Source organism: Pan paniscus, chromosome 15 (genome assembly GCF_029289425.2).
Source record: "Pan paniscus chromosome 15, NHGRI_mPanPan1-v2.0_pri, whole genome shotgun sequence".
NCBI lineage: Eukaryota > Metazoa > Chordata > Mammalia > Primates > Hominidae > Pan > Pan paniscus.
In genome coordinates, this window is record NC_073264.2 from 78,762,829 (window position 1) to 78,787,945 (window position 25,117).

Genomic DNA, 25,117 nt, shown 5'->3' on the forward strand with positions numbered 1-25,117 from the left:
TGGGATGACATGCTCAAAACGTCGGAACTAACTCTCATTTATAGCATGGCCAAGATAGGCCTTTAAATTGGAAGTAATTTCCTGAACTTACTTCCCTGGGCTGTCTCTGTTTTTTACACCTAAGGATCACAAATATCTTTTTCCAGTTAAAAAAAATATATCAAAGGCCATAATACTCTTTTTTTTTTTGAGACTGAGTCTCGTTCTGTCACCCAGGCTGGAGTGCAGTGGTACGATCTCTGCTCACTGCAACCTCTGCCTCCCAGATTCAAGTGATTCTCTTGCCTCAGCCTCCTGAGCAGCTAGGATTACAGGTGCCTGCCACCATGCCTGGCTAATTTTTGTATTTTTAGTAGGAACAGGGTTTCACCATGTTGGCCAGGGTGGTCTTGAACTTCTGACCTCAAGTGAACTGCCTGCCTTGGCCTCCCAAAGTGCTGGGAGTACACGTGTGAGCCACCATGCCTGGCCTGGCCATAATACTCTCTATAACATCTTTCTGCATGAGTGACATGGCTGCAGTTATGATTAAGACTTTCACTTACAGGTTCCTATATGGATGAATCTGAGGGCTATTTGGGCTACATGTACCTGACAGACTCTTCTTTTGTCTTGATGCTCCTCTGCTCTCACTTCTTTCTTTGCTAAATTAACCTCAAATCTGATCAGAAAATCTACTTTTGTCTCATATCTCTACTAGTGTCTGAATGTATTCTAGCTGAAGCAGCAGAGTCATAGGTCTGGACAGCAAGTATTTACTTTGGCCAGAAGCGACCTTTAACTTCAGGGGTAAGGAAGACTCTTGATGAATGGCCTGGTCTCTTCAGTTGGAACTTTTCTGTTTTTTATTTTTTCTCCTTTTACTGAACTGTAAATTAGAAGAGTTCCTATTTAATTTCTCAAAACTCAAAGTGTGATTAAAGAACTTTAAGTTTTCCTCTATCATTTTAAGCTTTAGTCCCTCAGATAATCAAACAGTCAAGGCTGTCATTCTAGCTGTAGATAGCCTCTGCTATAATGAAATAATCACCCTTTTGGGCTTTCAACCCTGTCCAAACTGTCTCTGCATTACTCACTACTTTTTCTTTTAAAGTTCTCTTTCACTTTTCTCTGACTACTCATTGAGTTTTTGGTCATTTTTACTCCCTATTTTTCTTAGTCAATGAGGTTAACTTTGAGGTCTTGGGGAATAACAATATCAACAGTAAAAATATTATCACACACACACACAAAAAAGCTAACATTTATTGTGATAATGCATTTAACTGCTTAGAATAGCCAGACACCATTGAGATCACTTTATAGGCACTGATCACTTAATTTTCACAACTGCCTTATGAGGTAGGCACTATCATTACCGGAGGAAGGATTCAAACTCGGGCTGTCTAATCCAAAGAAAATCACATGGCATTTCCCCTCAAAAAATATCTAGTTTCCTACTGAGTCTGTATTGCTGAAAGTCAGAATTATATCACAAATATTTTTAAAACAAATCTGTCATTATTTGGAGCAGTTAATGTATCTGTTAATAAGTTGGGTTGGCTGAAACTGTGGAGCTTTTAGAAAGTAACTAGTTACTGCGAGGCTGAGGTGTGAGGATCACCTGAGTCTGGGGAGGTCGAGGCTATAGTGATTGTGCCACTGCACTCCAGCCTAGGTGACAGTGTAAGACCATTACAAAAAAAAAAAAACCAAAAAAACAGACAAAGTAACTGGTTATTAGGCAAAGAAAATGGTCTATACCAATTTTTTTTCTCATTTTATTCTTATAATCAGTATATTCCCTTGGTGGCAAATGTCTAATTGAGACAAGAGGCACTGCACTGCTAGTTACAAGGCATTTTCTAAAGCATAGAGGATAGGAAAGAAGAAATCGTAGCTCAAGAAAACACGAAACTGTCAACTGTAGGAAATTCTTTCCCACCTCCCTCCTTCCTAGTCATTATAGAGCAGGCAAATATCTTTTTTTTTTTTGAGACAAGATCTCGTTCTGTCACCCAGTTGGACTGCAGTGGTGCGATCTTGGCTCACTGCAACCTCTGCCTCCCAGGCTCAAGCGATCCTCCCTCCCCAGCCTCCTGAGTAGCTGGAACCACAGGCATGCACCACCACATCTGGCTAATTTTTCTATTTTTTGTAGAGATGGGGTTTCACTATGTTGCCCCAGGCTGCTCTGGAACTCCTGAGCTCAAGCGATCTTCCCACCTCAGCCACCCAAAGTGCTTGGATTACAGGCGTGAGCCACCGCGTGTGATCGGTATCCATATGTTGAAAGTTCTTTTGTGAGTTGACGAATGAACAACTGAAATACATGGAGCTTCTTTTACTCCAGGCAGATATTACATAGAAAAATAAGTGCTCTTGAATGTGGCTTTTGTTGCACAATAAAAATTAAAAAAAAGAAAAAGAAAAAGAAAAATATATGCTCAACGAACTCTCACTAATAATGGAAATAAAGATGGTGAGAACTGCTCTTGAAAAGAGTTCTATATTCCTGGAACCTACTGTGAGAAAGCACTGGTGACTTCTGATATAATAAAATTCATTCCTCTTGAGATACCTGAGGAGAGATTTTTTTTTTCTTTTCTGAGACAGTCTTGCTCTGTCACCCAGGCTGGAGTGCAGTGGTGCGATCTTGGCTCACTGCAACCTCCACCTCCTGGGTCCAAGTAATCCTCCCACCTCAGCCTCTTGAGTAGCTGGGACTGCAGGCATGTGCCACCAGGCCCGGCAAACTTTTGTATTTTTTGTAAAGACAGGGTTGTGCCACGTTGCCCAGGCTGGCAGCAAACTCCTGACCTTAAGTGATCCGCCCACCTCAGCCTCCCAAAGTGCTGGGATTACAGATGTGAGCCATGGCACCTGGCCCAGTTGAGATTTTTTAAGGAAATAAAAGAAAGGGATCCTCCCACAAATGTATAATCTTGATATCTTAAGCGTGGTTAGGAAGAAATACAACTATGTGGGCTAAAGAAGCCTATAAACAGAAAACAAAAGAATTAAGAAAACCTGAATACCTTACTGTCCCAGTTATAATGGTAGCCTACGGTCACCCAACGCAGTTTCTCCAGTAAACTTCGGGGTCTCCGTTTAGTTGCTTCTTTATACCTGCAAAGATTGGTGATAAAAGAGGAATTATTCATGTAAAATGGCAGCAATAGCCGTTTGTATGGACTCTGGAGTTAAAATTTAGTATTACATGGTATAAGCCGTTAGCCAAGACTCAGTAGGAGAAATTAGAAGAGATAAATGAGTACACCACAGATACATTAACAGAGAAAAACATGTTAGCACTTCTAATTTATAATCCTTTGTTCTAAATCCTCTGCTGAATGGGGACAACTATAAATCACAAGCCTCCAGCATCTTGGTAATGAGAAAATAAGAATTACAACAATGACAAGAGAAATGTCTTTACCTGTCCATGGGAAATGGTACCAAGAGCACTATGGGCAATCAAAAATTTGACTTACAGAACATTTTCAGTTTGGTTTGCTAAAAGCAGGGTACAGTTAATCACAATGATTTCTATGTCTATAATGACGGTAGCTTCCCAGAATTGCAGGTTGGGGAAAAAAAAAGTTTAGCAAAATATAGTGTATAGTACAATAAAAAATAACTGGTTTAACATGACTTCTTTAACTCTGTATAACATAGCTTAGATAACTGAGGCTTAGCTAACAATTAAGGCACCACTGTAACTGATTTGGTTTCTGACATACCCTTGTTCAAACCACAGGTGGTTTCTGTATAACCGAGAGGTGCTCTTTCTGCAATTACATCTCATCTGATCAAATCTATGTGATTAACTACCCTTTTTTTTTTTTTTTTTGAGACAGAGTTTCGCTCTTGTTGCCCAGGCTGGAGTGCAATGGCGCGATCTTGGCTCACCACAGCCTCCGCCTCCCAGGTTCAAGCAATTCTCCTGCCTCAGCCTCCCAAGTAGCTGGGATTACAGGCATGCACCACCACGCCCAGCTAATTTTGTATTTTTAGTAGAGACGGAGTTTCTCCATATTGAGGCTGGTCTCGAACTCCTGACCTCAGGTGATCCGCCTGCCTCGGTCTCCCAAAATGCTTGGATTACAGGCGTGAGCCACCACAACCGGCCCACTACTCTTTTTCTAAAGAGGAAGCTTGTTTGTTTGGCTCACCTCCAAATATCTAAAAATATGAGAATGGTAGGTCTAATGATTTAATTTTTCTCTGTTATTTACATCATTGATCAATCAAAAATTTTTTTGTCCAAAACTATGGCTGTGTAAAAAAGAAAAAATCAGATTCCTTTAAGGAATCTGATTGTGACAGGAAATGGCAAATGTAATAGAAAGTCTAAGGAGAAATTAGAGGGAAACTGAACGCAGTATAAAGTCTAGTACTAAAGTAAACAGCAGACTTTGAGGGGCACGAGAATTAAGAAAAAGGAGAGCTCAAAGTCAGCTGTCGAATCAGTTGGGGCTTCTTGGCAGAGTTGGGAGTTGAGCACGGCACTGAAGAATGGGCAGCATTTAAATAGGGAGTGATGCAGTAGGCAATATGGGCACACAGCACAAGCAAAAGCAAAGGATTTATTGAGACCCACACTGTTCAGTGGCACTCATCTTGATGTTTGCCAAAGACTTTACAGAATAGATGCTATCTGTCCTCACAGTTTACATTCTACGAAAGACATCATGACACATACCTACATCAAGACCAGCAGATAAAAACAAATGAACAAACACTGATTTATTTAGGACAGGTGTGCAGAAGAGACATAGCAGACTTGACTGATGGTCTGCTTACAAAGATGGTCCTTGGCAAGGTTCACACAATTCTCTGGAAGTGTTAAGAGTGGCTTACTGCACCTAAACTGTGCAAACAATATGGTTTATGGTCAACACCTGCTTTGCTTCTGGGAGTCTGTGATTTTGGCATGTGTCAGGCAGAGGCTGCCTACATGACAAGCTCCTAGTAAAAACCTAGGCACTGAGTTTCTTTGGTAGACATTTCACAGATTTTGTCACAACCCATTGTCATATCCGGTGTGACTTCCTTGGGAGAGGACTTTTGGAGGCATGCACCTGGTTTTTCCTGGACTTTGCTCCAGGTGCCTTTTCCCTTTGCTGATCTTTCTTTGTATGCTTTCACTGTGATAAATCTGTAAGTGCAACCATATGCTGAGTCCTGAGTCTTCCTGGCGAATCATCAAATTTGGGTGTGGTTTTGGGGACTCCCTGACACAACAGGAGACAGACAACTAATAATTTAGGGAAAAATATAAGGCTTGGCCACTGACAGCAACTAGCTGATTTGAACAATTACAATATGGATAACAACCACACATTATTTTTGTGCATAAAAACTGAAAAATGAAAAAAATGTAATGTAGTTATTAACACAACTTGAGGTCTACCAATGTTTATTCAGCTAAAGGTACAAATAAAAGAACTCCTTGATGTTCTCCTCTAGAGAACATGTTCTATTTTAGTAGCCTGAGACAGAAAAATAAGTATGACTCATGTGGACTTTGTGGTTAATGGAAATATAAACGTAGTTCCAGAGTTACATAAGCACCTTATAGAGGTGATCCATTCTATTTCTCTTTCCAAGGTATTACTTTGTAGCCAATTCCTTATTTTAAGGTAATCTCTAGGATACAAGAAAATGCTGTTGAAGAAAAGGATGATGATGATGATCTTATGAATATTGAAGCTATGTGTTTTTGAGGAGGGGGAAAAGAGAGATGGTAGAAGTGGCAGTAAAAGATGAAAGAAGTTGGTCATCTAAGACTGGAATCTAGAACTCAAAATAGATGGCACCCTGAGTATCTAAATGGCAAAGAGTCTTCTCAAAAATTTTATTTTTTGGAGACGGTGTCTCGTTTTGTCACCCAGGCTGGAGGGCAATGGCATGATCTTGGCTCACTGCAACCTCCGCCTCCCAGGTTGAAGTGATTCTCCTGCCTCAGCCACCCAAGTAGCTGTGATTACAGAATGCACCACTACGCCTGGCTAATTTTTGTATTTTTAGTAGAGATGGGGTTTCACCATGTTGGCTAGACTCATCTTGAACTCCTGACCTCAGGTGATCCACCCGCCTCGGCCTCCCAAAGTGCTGGGATTACAGGCGTGAACCACTGCACCTGGCCTATTTTTATTGTTTAATTAAAACAAAAAAGAAAAATATAGAGATGTAGTCTCACCATGTTGTCCAGGATGATCTTGAACTCCTTACCTCAAGCAATCCTTCCGCCCTGACCTCCCAGAGTGCTAAGTGAGGCATCGCACCAAGCTGCAAAGTCTTTTTTTTTTTTTTTTTTTTTTTTTTTACAAACAGTCCAGGGGTATTTTAACACCTATTATGCTATGAATCCATAGAGAATAGGTTCCAGCAGCTCAGGCTCCTTCCCATTTGTTCTCACAAAGTGTGCTTCTCTGGGTGGGGCAGGCTGGCACTTCAGTTGAACTCAGGTACCTTTCTCTTTGGGTTCTTTTTCTGATCATTTTACTACACGTTTCAGGAAGCTATCTCGGCTCTTAGAGTGCTTAATGTGCTCAATGCGCACATTAATTCTCTTGGCAAGAATCTTGCCCTTAACTTACTTGTTCACAACAATGCTAACAGCATGCTGGGGAACACTGTAGACTCTTCCAGTTTTGCCATGGCAACATTTATGGGCCATTCCTTTTTGAACAGTACCCATTCCCATTCCCTTAATGTCGACAACATCATCCTCCTTTTTTTTTGAGATGCAGTCTTGTTCTGTCACCTAGGCTGGAGTGCAGTGGTGCAATCTTGGCTCACCGCAGCCTCCACCTCCCAAGTTCCAGCGATTCTCCTGCCTCAGCCTCCCAAGTAGCTGGAATTACAGGCACGCACCACCACGCCTGGCTAATTTTTGTATTTTTAGTAGAGACAGGGTTTCCCCATGTTGCCCAGGCTGGTCTTGAACTGCTGACCTCAGGTGATCCAAACGCCTCAGCCTCCCAAAGTGCTGGGATTACAGGCAAGTGCCACTGCGTCCAGCTGACAATATCATCTTTCTTATAGATGCGCATATACATGGCCAAAGGAAAAACTCCGTTTTCTAAAAGGCCTAGAAAACATCTATCAGGTACTTCTCCTCTTTCCCTTTGTCTTCGTCATTTTCGCAAATTACTGGAAGATGGCAGTTCCAGCTGAAAGGCGCAAAGAGTCTTAAGAGCTCTACTGAAAGCCTTTACAGAACCTGTCTTAATTACAGAACCCACTTAATTTTTGCCGAGTGTTTCTCAAACTTTAGTGTACATCAGAATCATCTAGAAGGCTTGTTGAAACTCACATGGCTGGGTCCAGGCCTATAAATTCTTATTCAGCAGGTCTGGGGTGGGGGCCTAAGAACTGCATTTCTAGTAAGTACCCAAATGATACTTATGCTGCTGGTCCAGGAATTACACTTTGAAAACCACTATTCTAGCCCAAACTAAAAAACAAAACACAATACCTTCTGTTTCTTTCTAGCTCAATAACAGATTGTCTTATTCTTTTTCTTTTTTTTTTTAGACGGAGTTTTGCTTTTGTTGCCCAAGCTGGAGTGCAATGGTGCGATCTTGGCTCACTGCAACCTCCGCCTCCCAGGTTCATGTGATTCTCCTGCCTCAGCCTCCCAAGGAGCTTGGATTACAGGCATGCACCACCACGCCCGGCTAATTTTGTATTTTTAGTAGAGATGGGGTTTCACCATGTTGGCCAGGCTGGTTTCGAATTCTGGACCTCAGGTGATCCACCTCCCTCAGCCTCCTAACAGTCACAGCTTGCTGCAGGCTCAAGTAATCCTCCCCACCTCAGCCTCTTGAGTAGCTAGAACTACAGGTGTGTGCTACCATGCCTGGCTAATTTTTAATTTTTTTGTAGAGACGGGGTATCTCTATGTTGCCCAGGTGGGTCTTGAACTTCTAGCTTCAATCAATCCTTCTGCGTTGGCCTCCCAAAGTATCGGTACTACAGACATGAGCCACCATGCCCAGCCTCATTTTATGAAGAATCCATACTATTATATCAATGTCAGACTGATCTGAAACAATAAACGTAACAATAATGCTGCTTTGGAAATAATTCAAAAGGTGACAGTATTTTAGACATTTGATACGGCCGCAACAAACTGCTTTTCCACCAAAAGATTTAGTCTAATATTCAAGAACAGAGAATACATTTTATAAACACAGGTTTATGTTATTAACAATAAAAATTATCAAAATTATAGTGATAGCATGAATAGAATCATCCTGTAATATACCTTTTCTAATTTAGTTCCTTTCCTAAGAAGCCAAAATAACATCTCTCACTGGGAGCGGTGGCTCACGCCTGCAATCCCAGCACTTTGGGAGGCTGAGATGGGCGGATCACTTGAGGCTAGGAGTTCAAGACCAGCCTGGCCAACATGGTGGAACACTGTCTCTACTAAAAAACCAAAAACTAGCCAGGCATGGTGGTGGGTGCCTGTAATTCCAGCTACTTAGGAAGCTGAGGTACGAGAATCGCTTGAACCCAGAAGGTTGCAGTGGGCCAAGATCATGCCACTGCACTCCAGCCTGGGCGACAGAGTGAGACTCCGTCTTAAAAAAAAAAAAAACAAAAAACAAGGACTCTAACTGTATGATTAAAAGAAAGGCTTTGAGCTGGGCGTGGTGGCTCACGCTTGTAATCCTAGCACTTCGGGAGGCCGAGGTGGGCGGATTGCCTGAGCCCAGAAGTTGGAGAACCAGCCTGGGCAACATGGTGAAACCTCGTCTCTACTAAAAATACAAAAAATTAGCCAGGCATGGTGGTGCACGCCTGTAGTCCCAGCTACTCGGGAGGCTGAGGCAGGAGCCTGGGAGGAGAAGGCTGCAGTAGACCAAGATTGTGCCACTGCACTCCAGCCTGGGCAATAGAGTGAGACCCTGTCTCAGTGGGGGAAAAAAAAGGCTTTGAGTTTTTGCGTTATATTATAGAGGATGACTGGTCCAGGGATGTAAAACAAGCCAGAGTCGAGTCTTACATTGAAAAGCATTAAGTTCAGTCCTCATAACAAAAAGAAAAATTGTGATCTTTGAGTGTCTATGCCATTTTGGGGGCAATGACATATATATTTTTGTAACGTATTACACCCATGTAAGTGCATTAGACCCTCATTTTATATTCTCTTCTGAAAACCTGATTTCAATTCTTGCCTTTGTATTTTCTGAAAGGAAAGTAGCAACAACTCTTAATATCTGCCTTCAATATGTTGAGAGCAGGACTGGCCAGCACCAAACATTTCTTGTCTTAGTACTATTTAAGGACCCTTCTGGTTAATCATGGGCCTCCTGAGTAACAAAAATTCCAAGATTTGTTCTTGAACACTGTGAATAGTAAGACCAAAACCATTTAACATGCTTCTGGATCATTTTTAAGCATAAAATACTGAGAGAATCACTGAAGGGGGTGGGTTGTTCTCTTTTTAAACCTGACTTGTCCAAAAGGAGGTCAAGAAGGATCAGTACCAATACAACTCTCACCTTGAAGAATGCAGGAAATACGCTGGCACCTAATACATCTTTATCCAATTATCCAAAAGAATGTGTTCAAGCAAACATGACCCTAATTATTGGGTCTCACTAAAAAAGAAACATGCTATGCTCCCTGCTGCCTTCTCCAGGCACTAGCAGAAGGATGATGGATGGGTGGGTTGGCCACCTTCTCCCCTGGTGAATGTGCTCATACAGCAGTTTGCTTGGTTTCTGTCATGGGTAAGCGCCTCTTAGCAATTGTTTTTTTCTTTTTTGAGACAGAGTCTCGTTTTGTCGCCAGGCTGGAGTGCAGTGGCGTGATCTTGGCTCACTGCAACCTCCGCCTCCTGGGTTCAAGTGATTCTCCTGCCTCAGCCTCGCAAGTAGCTGGGACTACAAATGTGTGCCGCCATGCCCAGTTAATTTTTGTATTTTTAGTAGAGACGGGGTTTCATCACATTGGCCAGGATGGTCTCGATTTCTTGACCTTGTGATCCACCCGCCTTTGCCTCCCAAAGTGCTGGGATTACAGGCGTAAGCCACTGTGCCTGGCCACCCCATTCTTTCAGTGTTTGAGTGCTTCCAGTTTTCTCTCTCCCTTCTCAACTTGACACTCCCAGTCACTCACTGCAAATGGACATCCAATGCCACCGTAACTGCTAACATCCTTTTGCTATCCTGCAAATATTCAGTCTTATCTAACCGTCTTCTCTTCTAAACCTTCACCATTCATCTCAAGTCCTTAGTTTTGTTATTTCCTTCTATGTCAGTGAGAAAACAGAAGCCTGCTCAAATGATCCAGTGAACAATTTCAACTTTCCTCCCCCACACCACTAAACTTCTCTAAATTTTCACCTGATCCTCCTGGTTTCAGAGGTGGTCCTACTTCTTTCTTCCAAAGCTAATTCTCTACCTATACTATACCCTATTTCCCTGACACAGCCTCTGAGGCCTTTCTCCATTAATAGAATGTTTCTTCTCATACTTTCAAGTCCTCTTCTGAACTTGTTTTTTCCTCTTGGCCTTCAAACATGTTTAATACTCCTACATACTTAAGAATAGACAATAAAAACATTTTCTTTGTCACTTATGCAAGCTACCCTGCTTATACCTCACCTCCTTCTACCCCCTACCTATCTTTCCTTCCCTTTATAAACTTTTAAAAAATTCAGCATTTGCCTTCCTCACTCTCTCCCCTCACCATAATCTGACTTTTGTTTACACCACTACTGAATCTAGTTTCTTAGTTTTCATTACACCAATTAATTGTCAAATCCTAGACCTATTTGACATGGCTGGCCCTTCCCTTCTTGAAACATTTTCCTGTCTTAGCCTCTAACAGCATTTCTTCTGTTTTTCCTCATATCCTTCTGGCTGCTTGATGTCTTTTCCTGCTCTATTTTCTTCATCCTGTGCTGATGCTTCCTGGGGCCAACAGCCTTCTTTTCTATAGATGAGAAAGAAAAGTGAAAAGAAAAGAAGAAAGAAAACCACATCTATTTTCAGCGCTTCACTATGGCCTTTACGTGTAACTCCTCATCTCATCTCTTTCTCTTCGTGTCCCTCTCACCCTTAGTTACTCCTAAGCCCAGTTCTGTATTTCCAAAATCATGCTGGACATCTCCACCTAGATACCCTACAGGCATTTCAAAAAACAGTATGGCCCCAACTACACTAAGGATAGTCTCTGCTCATTCTTTTCTTCTTTCAATACTTATTTCCATTACAAGCCTCAGTATTACCCTCACTGCCATGTAGAAATCTGTAGATAATTGTTAACTTTCTTTTCTCTCACTTTTTATAATTGCTTGGTAACTAAGTTCTGTAGACAACATCTTTTTGAGGCCTTTATCATCTTTTGCATGGATTAAACTAAATTTTTTTTTTTTTTTGAGACAGAGTCTCAATTGCTCTGCTTTTGCTCTGTCGCCAGGCTGGAGTGCAGTGGCGTGATCTCAGCTCACTGCAACCTCTCCTCCCAGATTCAAGGGATTCTTCTGCCTCAGCCTCCTGAGTAGCTAGGACTAGAGGTGCGTGCTGCCATGTCCGGATAATTTTTGTAGTTTTAGTAGAGACAGAGTTTCACCATGTTGGCCAGGATGGTCTTGATCTCTTGACCTCGTGATCCGTCCACCTCAGCCTCCCAGAGTGCTGGGATTACAGGTGTGAGCCACTGCACCCAGCCTTTTTTTTTTTTTTTTTAAGACAGAGTCTCATTCTGTCGCGCAGGCTGGAGTAGAGTGGTGCGATCTTGGCTCACTGCAACCTCCACCTGCCGGGTTCAAGCGATTCTCCCACGTTCAAGCGATTCTCTCACCTCAGCTTCCCTAGTAGCTGGGATTACAGGCGCCTGCCACCATGCCCAGCTGTTTTTTGTATTTTTAGTAGAGACGGGGTTTCACCATGTTAGCCAGGCTGGTCTTGAACTCCCGACCTCAGGTGATCTCCCACCTCGACCTCCCAAAGTGCTGGGATTATAGGCGTGAGCCACCGCGCCTGGCCTGAACTAAATTCTTAATTGTGCTTTTTGCAACCACTGCATTTTCAGTCAATTTCCTCCACTACCACAGTTATTTTTCTGAAGTGAAAAATCTGTTATTAATCCTGATAAATACCCACTGTTAATAGGACAAAGTCCACACTCTTAGATGACATGCAGAGCCATTTATATTCTGGCTCTAACTAACCTTTCTAGTCTCATCTCCAAGCATTTCCCACAAGGTATGCTATTCTCATGTTTTTCATGGCTGTGCCTCTGACTATACAGTTTTCTCTACTGAAATGCTCTACTCCACTCTCAGCCTAGCAGATTTTTCCAATTTGTTTTTTCATACAGTTTACACTCACTTCTTCTGGGAAGTCTTTCTCCCAGCCATTTCCTATATCGCGCCCCCAAAGCACCTTGCAACTTCTATTCAAGTATACATGCTTTGGTATTGTAAATTCCTTATTTAAGTACCTGGGTTCCTCCTTTAACAGTCCCTCCCTCACTGGCTTTTATTCTTCTTCATAGCTATCCTAGCATCACATATTTTCTAAGACACAAATATACATTATTTAATAAATTAGTGAAAATAAGAAGAAAAGCTATATAGTCTCTAAATGATCCTTCTCAAATTTAGCATTGTTCTTATTGGACTAATAAAGAGGGAATATGAATTTAATTGAAATAATATTTACTGAGCACCTTCTAATATATACAAAGGACTGTGGTAAGAATCAAGGCTACAAAATTTTCAGATGGGAGAGGAAGGCAATGGAAGGAGACAGGGGTAGATAACTCAATTCACTAGAATAAATGCTATACTAGCATTATAAACAGTCTTAAGTAGAAAGAGGAGAGGATTAATTCTGCTTCCACAATGAGGGTAACAGTGGGAAAAAAGCTTTCATATACATAAAAATAGAGTATTTCATAAGCTAATTTACAGAACAAATAAAGCTAAGTTGTTATTTGGCAACTATGTTGCACTTAATTAAAAAAAAATCAAGCAAAAAATTTAGAAAACAAAAAATAGACAGAAAATTGTAGTTCCGGCTATTCAGGGGGCTGAGGTGGGACAACTGCTTGAGCCCAGAAGTTCAAGGCAGCCTGGGCAACATAGCAAGACACCATCTCTAAAAAAAAGTGGCAATAAACAAACAAACAAACCAAAGCAAGAAGATAAAGAATGAGGGGAAGTAGGAGATTCTGGTTGACTGAATGATAAGTGAAGACTTTCTTCTAAGATGATATTAGAACAAAGACTTACAAGAAGCAAGACACTGTTGATCTAAGGGAAGAGCTTCCTAGGTAGAACAGCCTGTACAAAAAAAAAATCTTGAGCATGCCTAGTGTGTTTAAGGATAGCACTGGAGGTCAATGTGGCAGAAAAGAACAAATGAAAAGGAAATGAGGTAGGAATGGTAGGAAATGAGAGTAGAGAGGTAGCTGTGGGCCAAGTCATCTCGGCCTTACAGCCATGGTTAAGAATTCTGGATTTTTTCTAAATGTGATGACGTTATGCAACAAAGAATTTGACTGGTCTTTGTCCCTGGCTCCTGGCAGGGAACTTCTAAACCCTTGAAATTTCCTGAGTGATAAAGTGTCACTGTTAATCAAGGTGGGCCCTTGGAACCACACCTGAGTTTGTGCTACGAAGAGAGGCTGGTTAGGGGGCTACTGCAGTGCTCTACATAAGAAATGATGGCAGCTTAGACCAAGGCAGTTGTGATGGAGATGGTGAGAAATGACTGAATTTATTCTGGCTTTGAAGTCTGGAATATATACTAGAGGGTTGCATTTAAAGTTTTTTTAATCCTTGCACAGCAGCTGCATTCTATGTCTGGGATATGTCACGTTATATTTACCTGGTCGCCTGTTGATGAACTCTTAGGCTGTTTTGCATGTTTTTTTTCTGTTACAAACAATGTCACAATTAAGATGTTTACACATAACTTTTTTTTTTTTGAGACGGAGTTTCACTCTTGTTGCCCAGGCTGGAGTACAATGGTGTGATCTCGGCTCACCGCAACCTCCGCCTCCCGGGTTCAAGTGATTCTCCGGCCTCTGCCTCCTGAGTAGCTGGGATTATAGGCATGCGCCACCATGCCCGGCTAATTTTGTATTTTTAGTAGAGACGGGGTTTCACCATGTTGGTCAGGCTGGTCTCGAACTCCTGACCTCAGATGATCTGTCCAACTCGGCCTCCCAAAGTGCTGGGATTACAGGCATGAGCCACCGTGCCCGGCCTGCACATAACTCTTGTACACTTTTACAACAATCTCTAGCTACGCCATTCACTTTGGAAAAAAAAGAACAGAATTGAGGTACTCTAATTTTTTGAACAGTCCTTAAGTTCAAGTATTTTTTTTAAAATAATTTTTGTTTTTGCTTAAGTTCAAGTATTTCTTCTTCATTTCCTATTTAAAGTTTTTTCTTCCCTGACCATAGAATTCTAGAAAATTAAAACCAAAAGGATCTTAGAGGTCCTTTACTTCAGTGGTTCTCAATGTCAGAGGATGTTATGATACCTAATCAAAATCTCCAGGGGAACTGTTTTGAACAACAGACTCTCTCCTGTTCTGAGAGGCTCTGGCAAAGTTGGGAGAGCTGCCATGTACTGTCCACATGACCCTGACTGCCCATGATTCAATTACCTTGAATGGCTTATCCAGTCCAATACCTTCATTTCTTACATGAGGAAACTGAAACACGTATCACATAGTGATACAATGAAAACTTGGCCTTAATCGATTTTCAGTGCTGCCAGTACAATGTCTTGAGCATATCAATTTCTTCCAACCCTTGACAACATAAGGTACGACCATCAAATTTTTTATTTCTGCTAATTTATTAGACCAAAAAAAGGTATCTCACCATTGTTTACAGGATGATTTATTACAGAGATTCATCTGAGCTATCTTAAAAGACAGCTGGGATTTCTGCAGAGTCATATATCAGAAGGAAAAAAAATTACTTGAAAACACAGGCTGGTTTAAACAATAGCAGTAGGTTCTCTTGGACTAATTTACTTAACCACGATCTTCCTTTCCACTGCTCTCAGTTGTGAAGAAGACATTACTAAAAGCTCATGGACAGGATTTTCCTCACTGCTCCTGTTGATACCATAACCTACAGACCAAGGTTTAAAAAAAAAAACCACTGAATTTTACTTCTCCTTTCCCCTTAAGAAAATCTTCTCTTTACTCTGTTAGAATCGGCATGACAGTTTCTGAAAACTACAAAATTAAGGCCACGTAACACCAAACGGGACACAAAGTTGGTAAAATGGTTTTAACAGGCACTTTAAAGGACTTCTCACGTATTATCTTGTTTAATCTTCATACTATTCAATAAGGAAAGAATTGTTATGAGACACAGAAAGGTGAAGGAACTTGCTCAAGGTTACACAGCTATTAAGTGGTGGAGCTGGGATCTGAACACAGTCAGTCTGACTCCAGAAGTGGTGCTCTACATTAGTGGTTCCCAACCTTTTTGGCACTGGGGACCAGTTTCATGGAAGAGAATTTGTCCATGGATGGAGTGGGGATGGGGGGTGGTTTGGGGATGAAAACTGTTCCATCTCAGATGAACAGGCATTAGATTCTCAATAAGGAGTGCGCAACCTAGATCCCTTGCATGTACAGTTCACAACAGGGTTCGCGCTCCTATGAGAATCTAATGCTGCTGCTGATCTGACAGGGGGCGAAGCTCAGGTGGTAATGCTTGGCTGTCTAGGTCTGCGGCCCCATGATTGGGGACCCCCCTGCTCTACATCACTAAAACCTTTACCATCTGGCCCAAATCCACCTCTCCTCCTTCATGTTTTACCAATTCCACCTACTCATGGCTTCCAGGAAGCATTTTCTATAATCTACCTCCAGCCTAGCTACTTAAGTGACCATTCCCATTATATCTTATAATGTCTATCCCTGCATCTACCAAATTGTATTTATTTATTTATTTATTTGATTAATTAATTTATTTTTAGAGACAGTCTCTCCTCAGCCTGCCGAGTAGCTAGGACTACAGGCACACACCACTATGCCCAGCTAATTAAAAAAAATTTTTTGGGGGCCGGGAAGTGCCTTACACCTGTAATCCCAGCACTTTGGGAGGCCGAGGTGGGCAGATCACCTGAGGTCGGGAGTTCGAGACCAGCCTGACCAACATGGAGAAACCCCTACCTCTACTAAAAATACAAAATTAGCCGGGTGTGGTGGCACTTGCCTGTAATCCCAGCTACTCTGGAGGCTGAGGCAGGAGAATTGCTTGAACCCGGGAGGTAGAGGTTGCAGTGGGCCAAGATCATGCCATTGCACTCCAGCCTGGGCAACAAGAGCGAAACTCCGTCTCAAAAAAAAAAAAAAAAAAAAAAAAAAAAATTTTTTTTTCAGAGATGGGGTCTTGCTATGTTGCCCAGGCTGGTAACTCCAGGCCTCAAGTGTTCTTCTCACCTTGGCCTCCCAAAGTGTTGAGATTACAGGCATGAGCCACCAAGCCCAGACCCAAATTGTATCTAATTATCTGTTTGTATGTTTTTGAACATAACTAAAGTACAAATTTCTTGAAGACAGGAACTGTTTTTTATCTGCCTTTGAATCTTTTTATCTGCCTTTGAATCTCTAACACTAAAGCACAGTGTCTGACACATAGCAGAAACTCAATAGATAACAACTGAATAAACATAAGAAAGTACATATCCTATGCTCTTGTCTCGCAGGACGATTTATTCTGTCTTAAATATTGTATCTTTGCTCAGGCTGCTTTCTCTACTCAGTAGAGACTTTTTACTTTTCTGACTGGTAAACCCCTACTCATTTTTGAAGATTAGTTCAAATGGACAGTGAAAGGAGGATAACCCAATCAAAAAATCATTTTTTCAGGCCTGGCTTGGTGGCTCACGCCTGTAGTCTCAGCACTTTGGGAATCTGAGGCAGGGGGATCACTTGAGGTCAGGAATTGAGACCAGCCTGGCCAACATGGCGAAACCCCATCTCTACTAAAAATATAAAAATTGGTGGGGCGTGGTGGTGGATGCCTGTAATCCCAGCTACTCAGGAGACTGAGGCAGGAGAATCGTTTTAATCCAGGAGGCAGAGGTTGCAGTGAGCTGAGATCGCGCCACTGCACTCCAGCCTGGGTGACAGAGTGAGACTCTGTCTCAAAAAACAAAAAACAAACAAACAAAAAATCATTTTTTCTTCGTTCACACTTCTACCCTGCCTGGAATAATTACTTCCTCCTCTATGCTCCCACAGTATTTTTCTAAACCCCATCATAACACTTTCTGAGCTCTACAGTAATTATTCTCATAGGTAATGCATTCTTGCCAGAGACTATGCACTACTGAGTGCAGGGAGGGTGCCTTTATCTTTCTGTGTCCAATGCCTAGCATCATGCCTGACACACTACTGACCCTCATTAAGTATTTGTGGAATGAATGAATGAATGTTGAAGCATGAAGGTGAAAATATTAGTTATTCTCATGAGGAACAACTGACCTATCATAAAACGGCTAGTACCACTGAATCCATCTAGGAGGGTAGAGGCAAAGAGCTTTCGATGTTACCTTTCCTAGGATACCAAAAGCCTTCTAAGGAACTCACTTTAAGTAGAAAAAAATGGCTGAAGCTAATGGAAATGGATCATGTGATGATTAATGAGGATGAACTCAATTATCTAAGCTATGATAAGCAAGTCTTTAAAATGGATCTCAATTTACTATAACTGTCAAAGCATCTGTCCAAATGTTCCTGGGGAAAGAATACAACTGTGCTGTTTTTGCTTGGAAACAATGAAGGGAAAAAAAAACCCAGCCAGTCACTTTTACTGCATTGTTATAGAACAGTTCCTTCAAAGACCTGTGATGATCTGAGCTGAGTATTAACACTTCATTCTGATTGACAAGACTTACCTGAGGAACTCTTTGCTCTGTTCCCACAGATCTTGGGTCTCTTCTTTAGACATGTGTTTGTCCAGGTTACATACATTAGGTTTCTGGGAATATAACTTAAGGCACTGTTTCACCCAGTGCCACTGGTAACCTGGGAGGAAGGGGTTTGGGATAAAAATAAACCCTATACAAAAGATGGGTGGGAAAAAAAGAAGAGGGGGAAATTCTCCATCAGTTATTCAAATAATTTTGACATCTTTATACTCACTATTTTGTTATTTACTCCCCATATTTTTTTGGTCATGCTTCAAGTTAATGAACAGGTAGGTTTTGATGAACATTAGACATCTACCCCTATGCAAATGTGTCTGGCTTTCTGGATATTCTCAAGAGAAATAAATATTCCACAACAACTGTTATCCCAAAGCAAACTTTAGAATTGGAAGTGGTAAAAGTACACCTCTAATTTTTATCAGGTCTTGACACTTAGAGTCATCCGAGACTTCTTTACCTCCCTATTTCATTTATTACAGGCATGATTACACGAAATCTTATAATGAATTTTAGCTAAAACATAGATTTGAAAGTCATCGTCTAATGAATGGCGTGCTCATTATTGGTCTATTTTCTCTCAGTTTCAAATCCACTCTTCTATACTTAGCTTCATAATATGGGGCTGAGACCCTGCCAACTACATTTCTTATTTGCCAGCTGGCTGTCTGCTAACCTGTGCCTATAAGGGTCACTAATGGAAGACTGGAGGGCGGAAGTTGGTTCTAATGTAGCTTTTCCACATCACTAGAATCAGCCTCATTATGTCCTCTCCTCAGAAGTCTAAGCCCCAGTTCCATGTAGTCCCTTTTCCAAGCTTCTCAATGTAGTAATCCCAAGCTCTTTTGTTGTTCTCAGCTGCAGAGGTGACAGTTGCTTCCTGCAGTTACTGTCTCTGTAATATCTCAGTGTTTGCAAATTCCTGCAGTTAGTGTCTCTGTATTATCTCAGTGTTTGTAAACAACTACAGCATGTGTGTTAAAGATCTTTGTGACCTTGACAGCAACCTAACCTCATTTTTCTCTGTAAAAGATTAATAATAGGCCGGGCATGGTGGCTCTCGCCTGTAATTCCAGCACTTTGGGAGGCTGAGGTGGGCGGATCACATGAGGTCAGGAGTTTGAGACCAGCCTCGCCAACATGGTGAAACCGTCTGTACTAAAATACAAAAATTAGTTGGGCATGGTGGCACGCACCTGTAATCCCAGCTACTCAGGAGGCTGAGGCAGGAGAATCACTTGAACCCAGGAGGTGGAGGTTGTAGTGAGCCAAGATCACGTCACTGCACTCCAGCCTGGGCGACAGAGCCAGACTCTGTCTCAAAAACAAAAGATAAATAATAATATTTAACTGGAATCCTACGCATGGTAAAGATTCATTCATTCATCAAACACGCAATATGTGCCAGGCACTTTCTTTCTTTCTTTTTTTGAGATGGGGGTCTCTCTCATCCTGTTGCCCAGACTGGAGAACAGTGGTGTGATCTTGCTTCTCTGCAACCTCCGCCTCCCGGGTTCAAGTGATTCTCCTGCCTCAGTCTCCCAAGTAGCTGTGATTACAGGTGCCTGCCACTGTACCCAGCTAATTTTTTTTATTTTCAGTAGAGACGGGGTTTCACCATATTGGCCAGGCTGGTCTGTACTAGGCACTTTCTTAAGAATTAGAGGTCAGTGCCTGGGAGGTCTGGCATGAACAAGGTGAGCCGGGCCTGGTCTTGTCCTACCTGGGGCCTGCCTGGCCTGACCCTAGCCCTGGCCTTGCCCCAGCACCCCTGTCTCCCATGGGAGTGGCACTGCTGGCTGAGAGCATAGGCCTGGCCGTGACTGACTTCAAATTGGACATCACATGGCTCAGCTCATTGGCTGCGAGGGAGCTACCTGTGTAGCTGTACTAGCCAGGGACCTTACCCTCATGAGAGCTCTGTTCCTGTCACCAGTGGCTGTAGCTTCTGGTAGGAGAGAGTAGTATAGGCAGTATGCAGTCAGATAAAGACCAAATACACTGACAGATAAGCAAAGATATCCTGCTGGTGGAGAGATACTCCTCTGAGGTCCAAATGGAAGTAGATGCAGATAGAAATGGTACTAAGATATTCAGGTATGCTTTCGACAAGCACTGAGGAAGAGGATTGGGAAGACTCCTTCATGAGTTGCTGTGGGAGCACAGAAGAGGCATGACCCCTGGGTTCCAGGTGGTACATCTCAATGCCCTGACTGAGACAATTGCCTGGACAACCTGTAGCTGGTGCTGTGGGGCTGGTGGCCCAAAGCCAAAGAGACCTCCAGAAGAGGTAGCAAAGCTTGTACTGGCTTGCAATTCAGCAGCTTCCCATGGACCCCAAAGAAGAGCAGTGACCTGTCCTAACTGTGACCTGGTACTATAACACCAATGGAGACGTGGTGGAAGAGTTGAATTCTTACACCTACTATAGTAGCATTACCCTTCCTGCACAGTGATTGAGAAGTAGCTCCAGGAGTTCAAAATCTGTGGGTGCTGCCAGGTGGCCCAGTACTGAGGCTCTGAGTGCCAGCAGGAGCGGGCTGGCCACCATGAAGCACTGTCAGGAGAGGAAGCACCCCTTCCAGCATGACCTCAGCTGGAGCAATGACGGGCAATGGAGCTGCACATGCTCGCAGTCCCTGGGCTCTACCTTGGACACAGCAGACAGACTGGTGGTTGAACTTGGAGGTGTTGAAAAAGCCAGCTGTGGGCTCAGAACAGCCACCAAGTGACTCTCGATGTCACTGGCAGTCTGTATGAAGATAGCATCCCCTCCATCTTAATCTCCAGCAAAGACAACCAGGAGACTCTGGCCAGGATGTTTCTCATTATTTATACGTTAATAGGTTTGTAAATTCATGTGCAGGTTTTTTGGGAGGAGGCACTGAGTGGGGTAGAAATTACAAATAAAATCATTTGCTGTAATAAAAAAAAAAAAGAATTAGAAGCCGGGCATGGTGGCTTGGCCGATGCCTGTAATCCTAGCACTTGAAAGGCCAAGGCAGGCAGATCACTTGAGCTCAGGAATTCGAGACCAGCCTGGGCAGCATGGTGAAACCCTGTCTCTACAAAAAATACAAAAATTAGCCAGGCGTGGTGGCATACACAGGTAGTCTCAGCTATTTGGGAGGCTAAGGTGGGAGGATCGCTTGAACCCAGGAGGCACAGGTTGCAGTGAGCCAAGACTGCACCACTGTACTCCAGCCTGGGTGACAAAAACAGACTGCCTCAAAAGAAAAAAAAAGAATTAGAGATAAAGTGATAAAAAACCTTGTCTGGAGAGGGGGCAATAAAGACAAGTTAAACTCCTTTTTGTAAGACCAGCTATGAAAGAAAATAAAAGCTTAGGCATAGTCATAGAAAAATAGAGTTAAGAGGGTAGTTTTTGGTTTTTAAGGACTGGCAAGACCTAAGTATGCTTACAGATTGTGAAGAAAGAGCCAACAGGGAAGAGCCACTTGGAAACAGAAGAGAGGAAAGAAATAGAGCAAGGTCTTGAAAGCTGGAAGAGGTTTAAGAAGGTGAGATGGATCAAGAGGGTAGAGAGACTGGCTTTGAACTAAAGGAACTCCTCCTCTACGACTGGATGGTGGAAATGAGAACATTTGCTTATAAGTGTTGGGGGCATTGAAGGCTCAAAGGGTTTGTGCCTGAGGGACTCAGTTTTCCCAATAAGATAAATAGCAAGGTCATCTCAACAAAAGTGAGCATGGTTGGACAGGTCCTGAGGAACAAGAAGGAATCCAAGCAATGATATAAAAGCCAAGCATCATATATTAGTGTAATGTTCCCCTTGCAAAAGGATTTTAAAAACAGATGAACAGACTAAAGCTTAAGGATTTCTGAATTAAATGCTGGCAATAATTTGAAGGTCTTCTTCAGTTCCTGGTTGAACTCCAGATCTAGTCTAGACCAGAGGTCAGCAAATGTTTTCTGTCAAGAACTAGATAGTAAAGACTAGGCTTTGACAGTTATTTGGTCTCTTTATTTTTATTTTTTTGAGACAGAGTCTTGCTCTGTCACCCAGGCACAATCTTGGCTCACTGCCACCTCCACCTCCCTGGTTCAAGCGATTCTTCTGCCTCAGCCTCCTGAGTAGATGAGATTACAGGCTTGGACTACCATGCCTGGCTAATTTTTGTATTTTAATTTATTTTCTATTTTTATTTTTTAGTAGAGACGGCATTTTGCCATGTTGGCCAGGCTAGTCTTGAACTCCTGGCCTCAACTGATCTGCCCGCCTCGGCCTCCCAAAGTGCTGGGATTACAGGCCTGAGCCACTGCGCTTGCCCTTATTCGGTCTCTTTAGCACTCAATTCTGTCACTGTAGCCAGAAAGTAGCCATACCTAGGAAGTGAACAAAAAGGTGTGGCTGTATTCCAATAAAATGTATTTACAATAAAACTGCAGTTTGCCAAGTCCTGGCGTAGACTATCAGCAATAACGACACATTTTATGGAAATATCCTTAGGGAGAATTACTATGGAAAGCAGACAGTAAAGACACTGAGCCGAGAGCCTAAAACAGAAACAACTTTGTTATTACTTAACTACTTTTCCTCTTTTCTCTTTGGCATATAATTTAGTCATAAATTAAAGGAATAATGATAAAGTTTAATAACAGCAATTAACAATAAGTAAGTTTATTCCTAAGTCGTTAATTATAGTAGCTGCTAAAAATAACTAGATGCCTACAAGCGTCAGACACTGTGCCAGCAACCTTATGCTATCTCATTAATCTTCAGTAACTCTATGAGGAAGTTATTAATCCAGTTTTGCAGATAAGAGAACAGAATTTCAGAGGGGTAACATGGCTTCACTGATTCATCCCTCTCTCCTGGCCCATCACAAGGCTAGCACACATTTGGGATAAGACAAACAAACAATCTGGGATACGACAAACAGACTTGGATTTGTGGCCATGGAACAAGCAAAACCAGTAAGCCCACATAAGCAACAAACCTATGCTCTTTGCATTATAAATATTAGGTTCTGGCTGGGCGCGGTGGCTCATGCCTGTAATCCCAGCACTTTGGGAGGCAAGGGGGGCGGATCACGAGGTCAGGAGATCACGACCATCCTGGCTAACACAATGAAACCCCGTCTCTACTAAAAAATACAAAAAATTAGCTGGGCGTGGTGGCGGGTGCCTGTAGTCTCAGCTACTTGGGAGGCTGAGGCAGGAGAACGGCGTGAACCCGGGAGGTGGAGCTTGCAGTGAGCAGAGATCGCGCCACTGCACTCCAGCCTGGGCGACAAGCAAGACTCCGTCTCAAAAAAAAAATAAGTAAATAAAAATAAATAAATAAATAAATACTAGGCTCTAACCAAACAAATCTCTGAACAATATCATCAATGGTCCACTATCAGAATTTCAAAGAGATTTAAAACCTCCTTTCAGCTGAAAGGTTATGCCATCGTAGAAATACACAGGAAATAACCTGAAGATTCCTCTACTGTACTAAATCTTACTAAAAGCACTTAAAATTCTATGTCTAGATTCTTGCAGATATAGAAAAAAACTAGACAGCTTAGAGATATTCAATGTGGACAGGTTCCTCATTGCAGTTGATTAATCCTGTTCCACCATTTAATATTATCAATAGCATACACTCCAAACTAAACCTAATGACCAAAGTCAATGAGCTTTTGGCATCAAGGAAACCTCATACAGACAAAGATTTTTACCAGTAATCTGATTTTTCATATGTCTTCTAAAGTAGCTCCAAAATACATTTGGATTTTATGTTTCATTTATCAGTAAAATTCTCCAAATAGTTTGGGAGAATGACAGGATCATCAATATTATGGAAAAAGATAGGAAACCCCCCGACAACCTACCACCTGCTATCACCACAATTTCACGAAATAAAGAATATTATAATATTCCCAAACATATTAGACTAAAGGAATAATACTTCTGGTTTAGTCCAAGCTTGAATGGTGACAGGAAATTTAACATCTCTTTAGGCAGTCCATTTTAGACAACTGTTGTCTTCTTTTTAGTGGGTTAAAATCTGCCTCCTAGCCAGGCACAGTGGTTCAGGTCTGTAATCCCAGCACTCTGGGAGGCCGAGGCAGGGGGATCACTTGAGTCCAGGAGTTCCAGACTAGCCTGAGCAACATAGTGGGACCCCATCTCTACAAAAAAAAAAAAAAAAAAAAAAATTAGCTGGACATGGTGGTGCAAGCCAATGGTCCCAGCTACTAGGCAGGCTGAGGTGGGAGGAACCTTTAAGCCTGGGAGGTCAGGGCTGCAGTGAAGCGTGATTGTGCTACTGCACCCCACTGGGTGACAGAATGAGACCCTGTCTCAAGAAAACAAACAAAACCAAACTCTGCCTATCTTGCATCTACATGTTCTCCAGATTAAAAAAAAAATCTGCCTCTCTATAATTTTCAGTCATTGGTCTTGGGTTCTGACACCTAGAGCAACCCCAAATCATTTTTAAGTGCTTGATAAATGCACTGATCTAAGCAGTTAACATATACATTAACATTTAATCCTCATAAGAACCTTATGAAGTAGGTACTATTTTTATATACATTTTACATATGATGAAACTGAGGGCAAGAGAATTTAAAAACTTGCCCAAAGTCTTACAGTTAGTAGATGGCAGAGCCAGGATATGAACCCAGGTAACCTGGCACCAGAACCTACGCCTTAACCACTGGTGTGCACTGCTTCCCACCACTTCTTGTGTAGGACAATTTTTCAATGTTTAATGCTGTCATGTTCCCCCATAAGTCTTTTCTTCCCTAGATTCTGTTTCTGGTTTCCAGGCCTATTATCCTCTTGTTCAAGAGGATGTGTCCTCACACAAGTGTGAGGACAGGTTGTAGTATACTCAGCTTCCTTCAGATTAAGTCAGATCCAGAAGTAAACACAATCCTTTTGATCAACTCAGAGTAAGAAGAGACTGTTCTCTCCTGTATTTTGGACATTATATTTCTATTAAATACAGCTTATAGGGGAAAGTAAGTAAAAAATAAATAAATAAAATAAACACAGCTTATAATGGCAAGAGAGACAGAATAAACTCTCCAAGGATATAATGAGACACCCACCCAAAAGATGTGGCTTAATTAAGCACTAAATCCTAGAAAGCCTCAGAAAGCAAGTACAGCAGTTTAGACAATTTAAAACTCAAGTGGGGTTAAGTTTGTGGCATGAACAATCTGTTAAGGGGAGAAAGCC

The 25,117-nt window shown here is 42.0% G+C and overlaps 1 protein-coding gene and 2 pseudogenes across 1 annotated transcript in view; 1 reads left to right on the forward strand and 2 right to left on the reverse strand.

Moving 5' to 3' along the window:
• The window catches only part of ALKBH1 (alkB homolog 1, histone H2A dioxygenase), a 35,606-nt gene that overhangs the window by 4,452 nt on the left and 6,037 nt on the right, over positions 1 to 25,117 (reverse strand). The window contains exons 3-4 of the mRNA XM_003808881.5: positions 17,891 to 18,053; positions 3,018 to 3,108 (exon numbers count right to left, since the gene is read on the reverse strand). Of these exons, the coding sequence (XP_003808929.1) occupies positions 3,018 to 3,108; positions 17,891 to 18,053 (254 nt within the window). The remainder of the gene's footprint in view (positions 1 to 3,017; positions 3,109 to 17,890; positions 18,054 to 25,117) is intronic.
• Positions 3,115 to 10,271, reverse strand: LOC134728990 (large ribosomal subunit protein eL21-like; annotated as a pseudogene).
• LOC134728989 (zinc finger MYND domain-containing protein 19-like) lies at positions 19,866 to 24,058 on the forward strand (annotated as a pseudogene).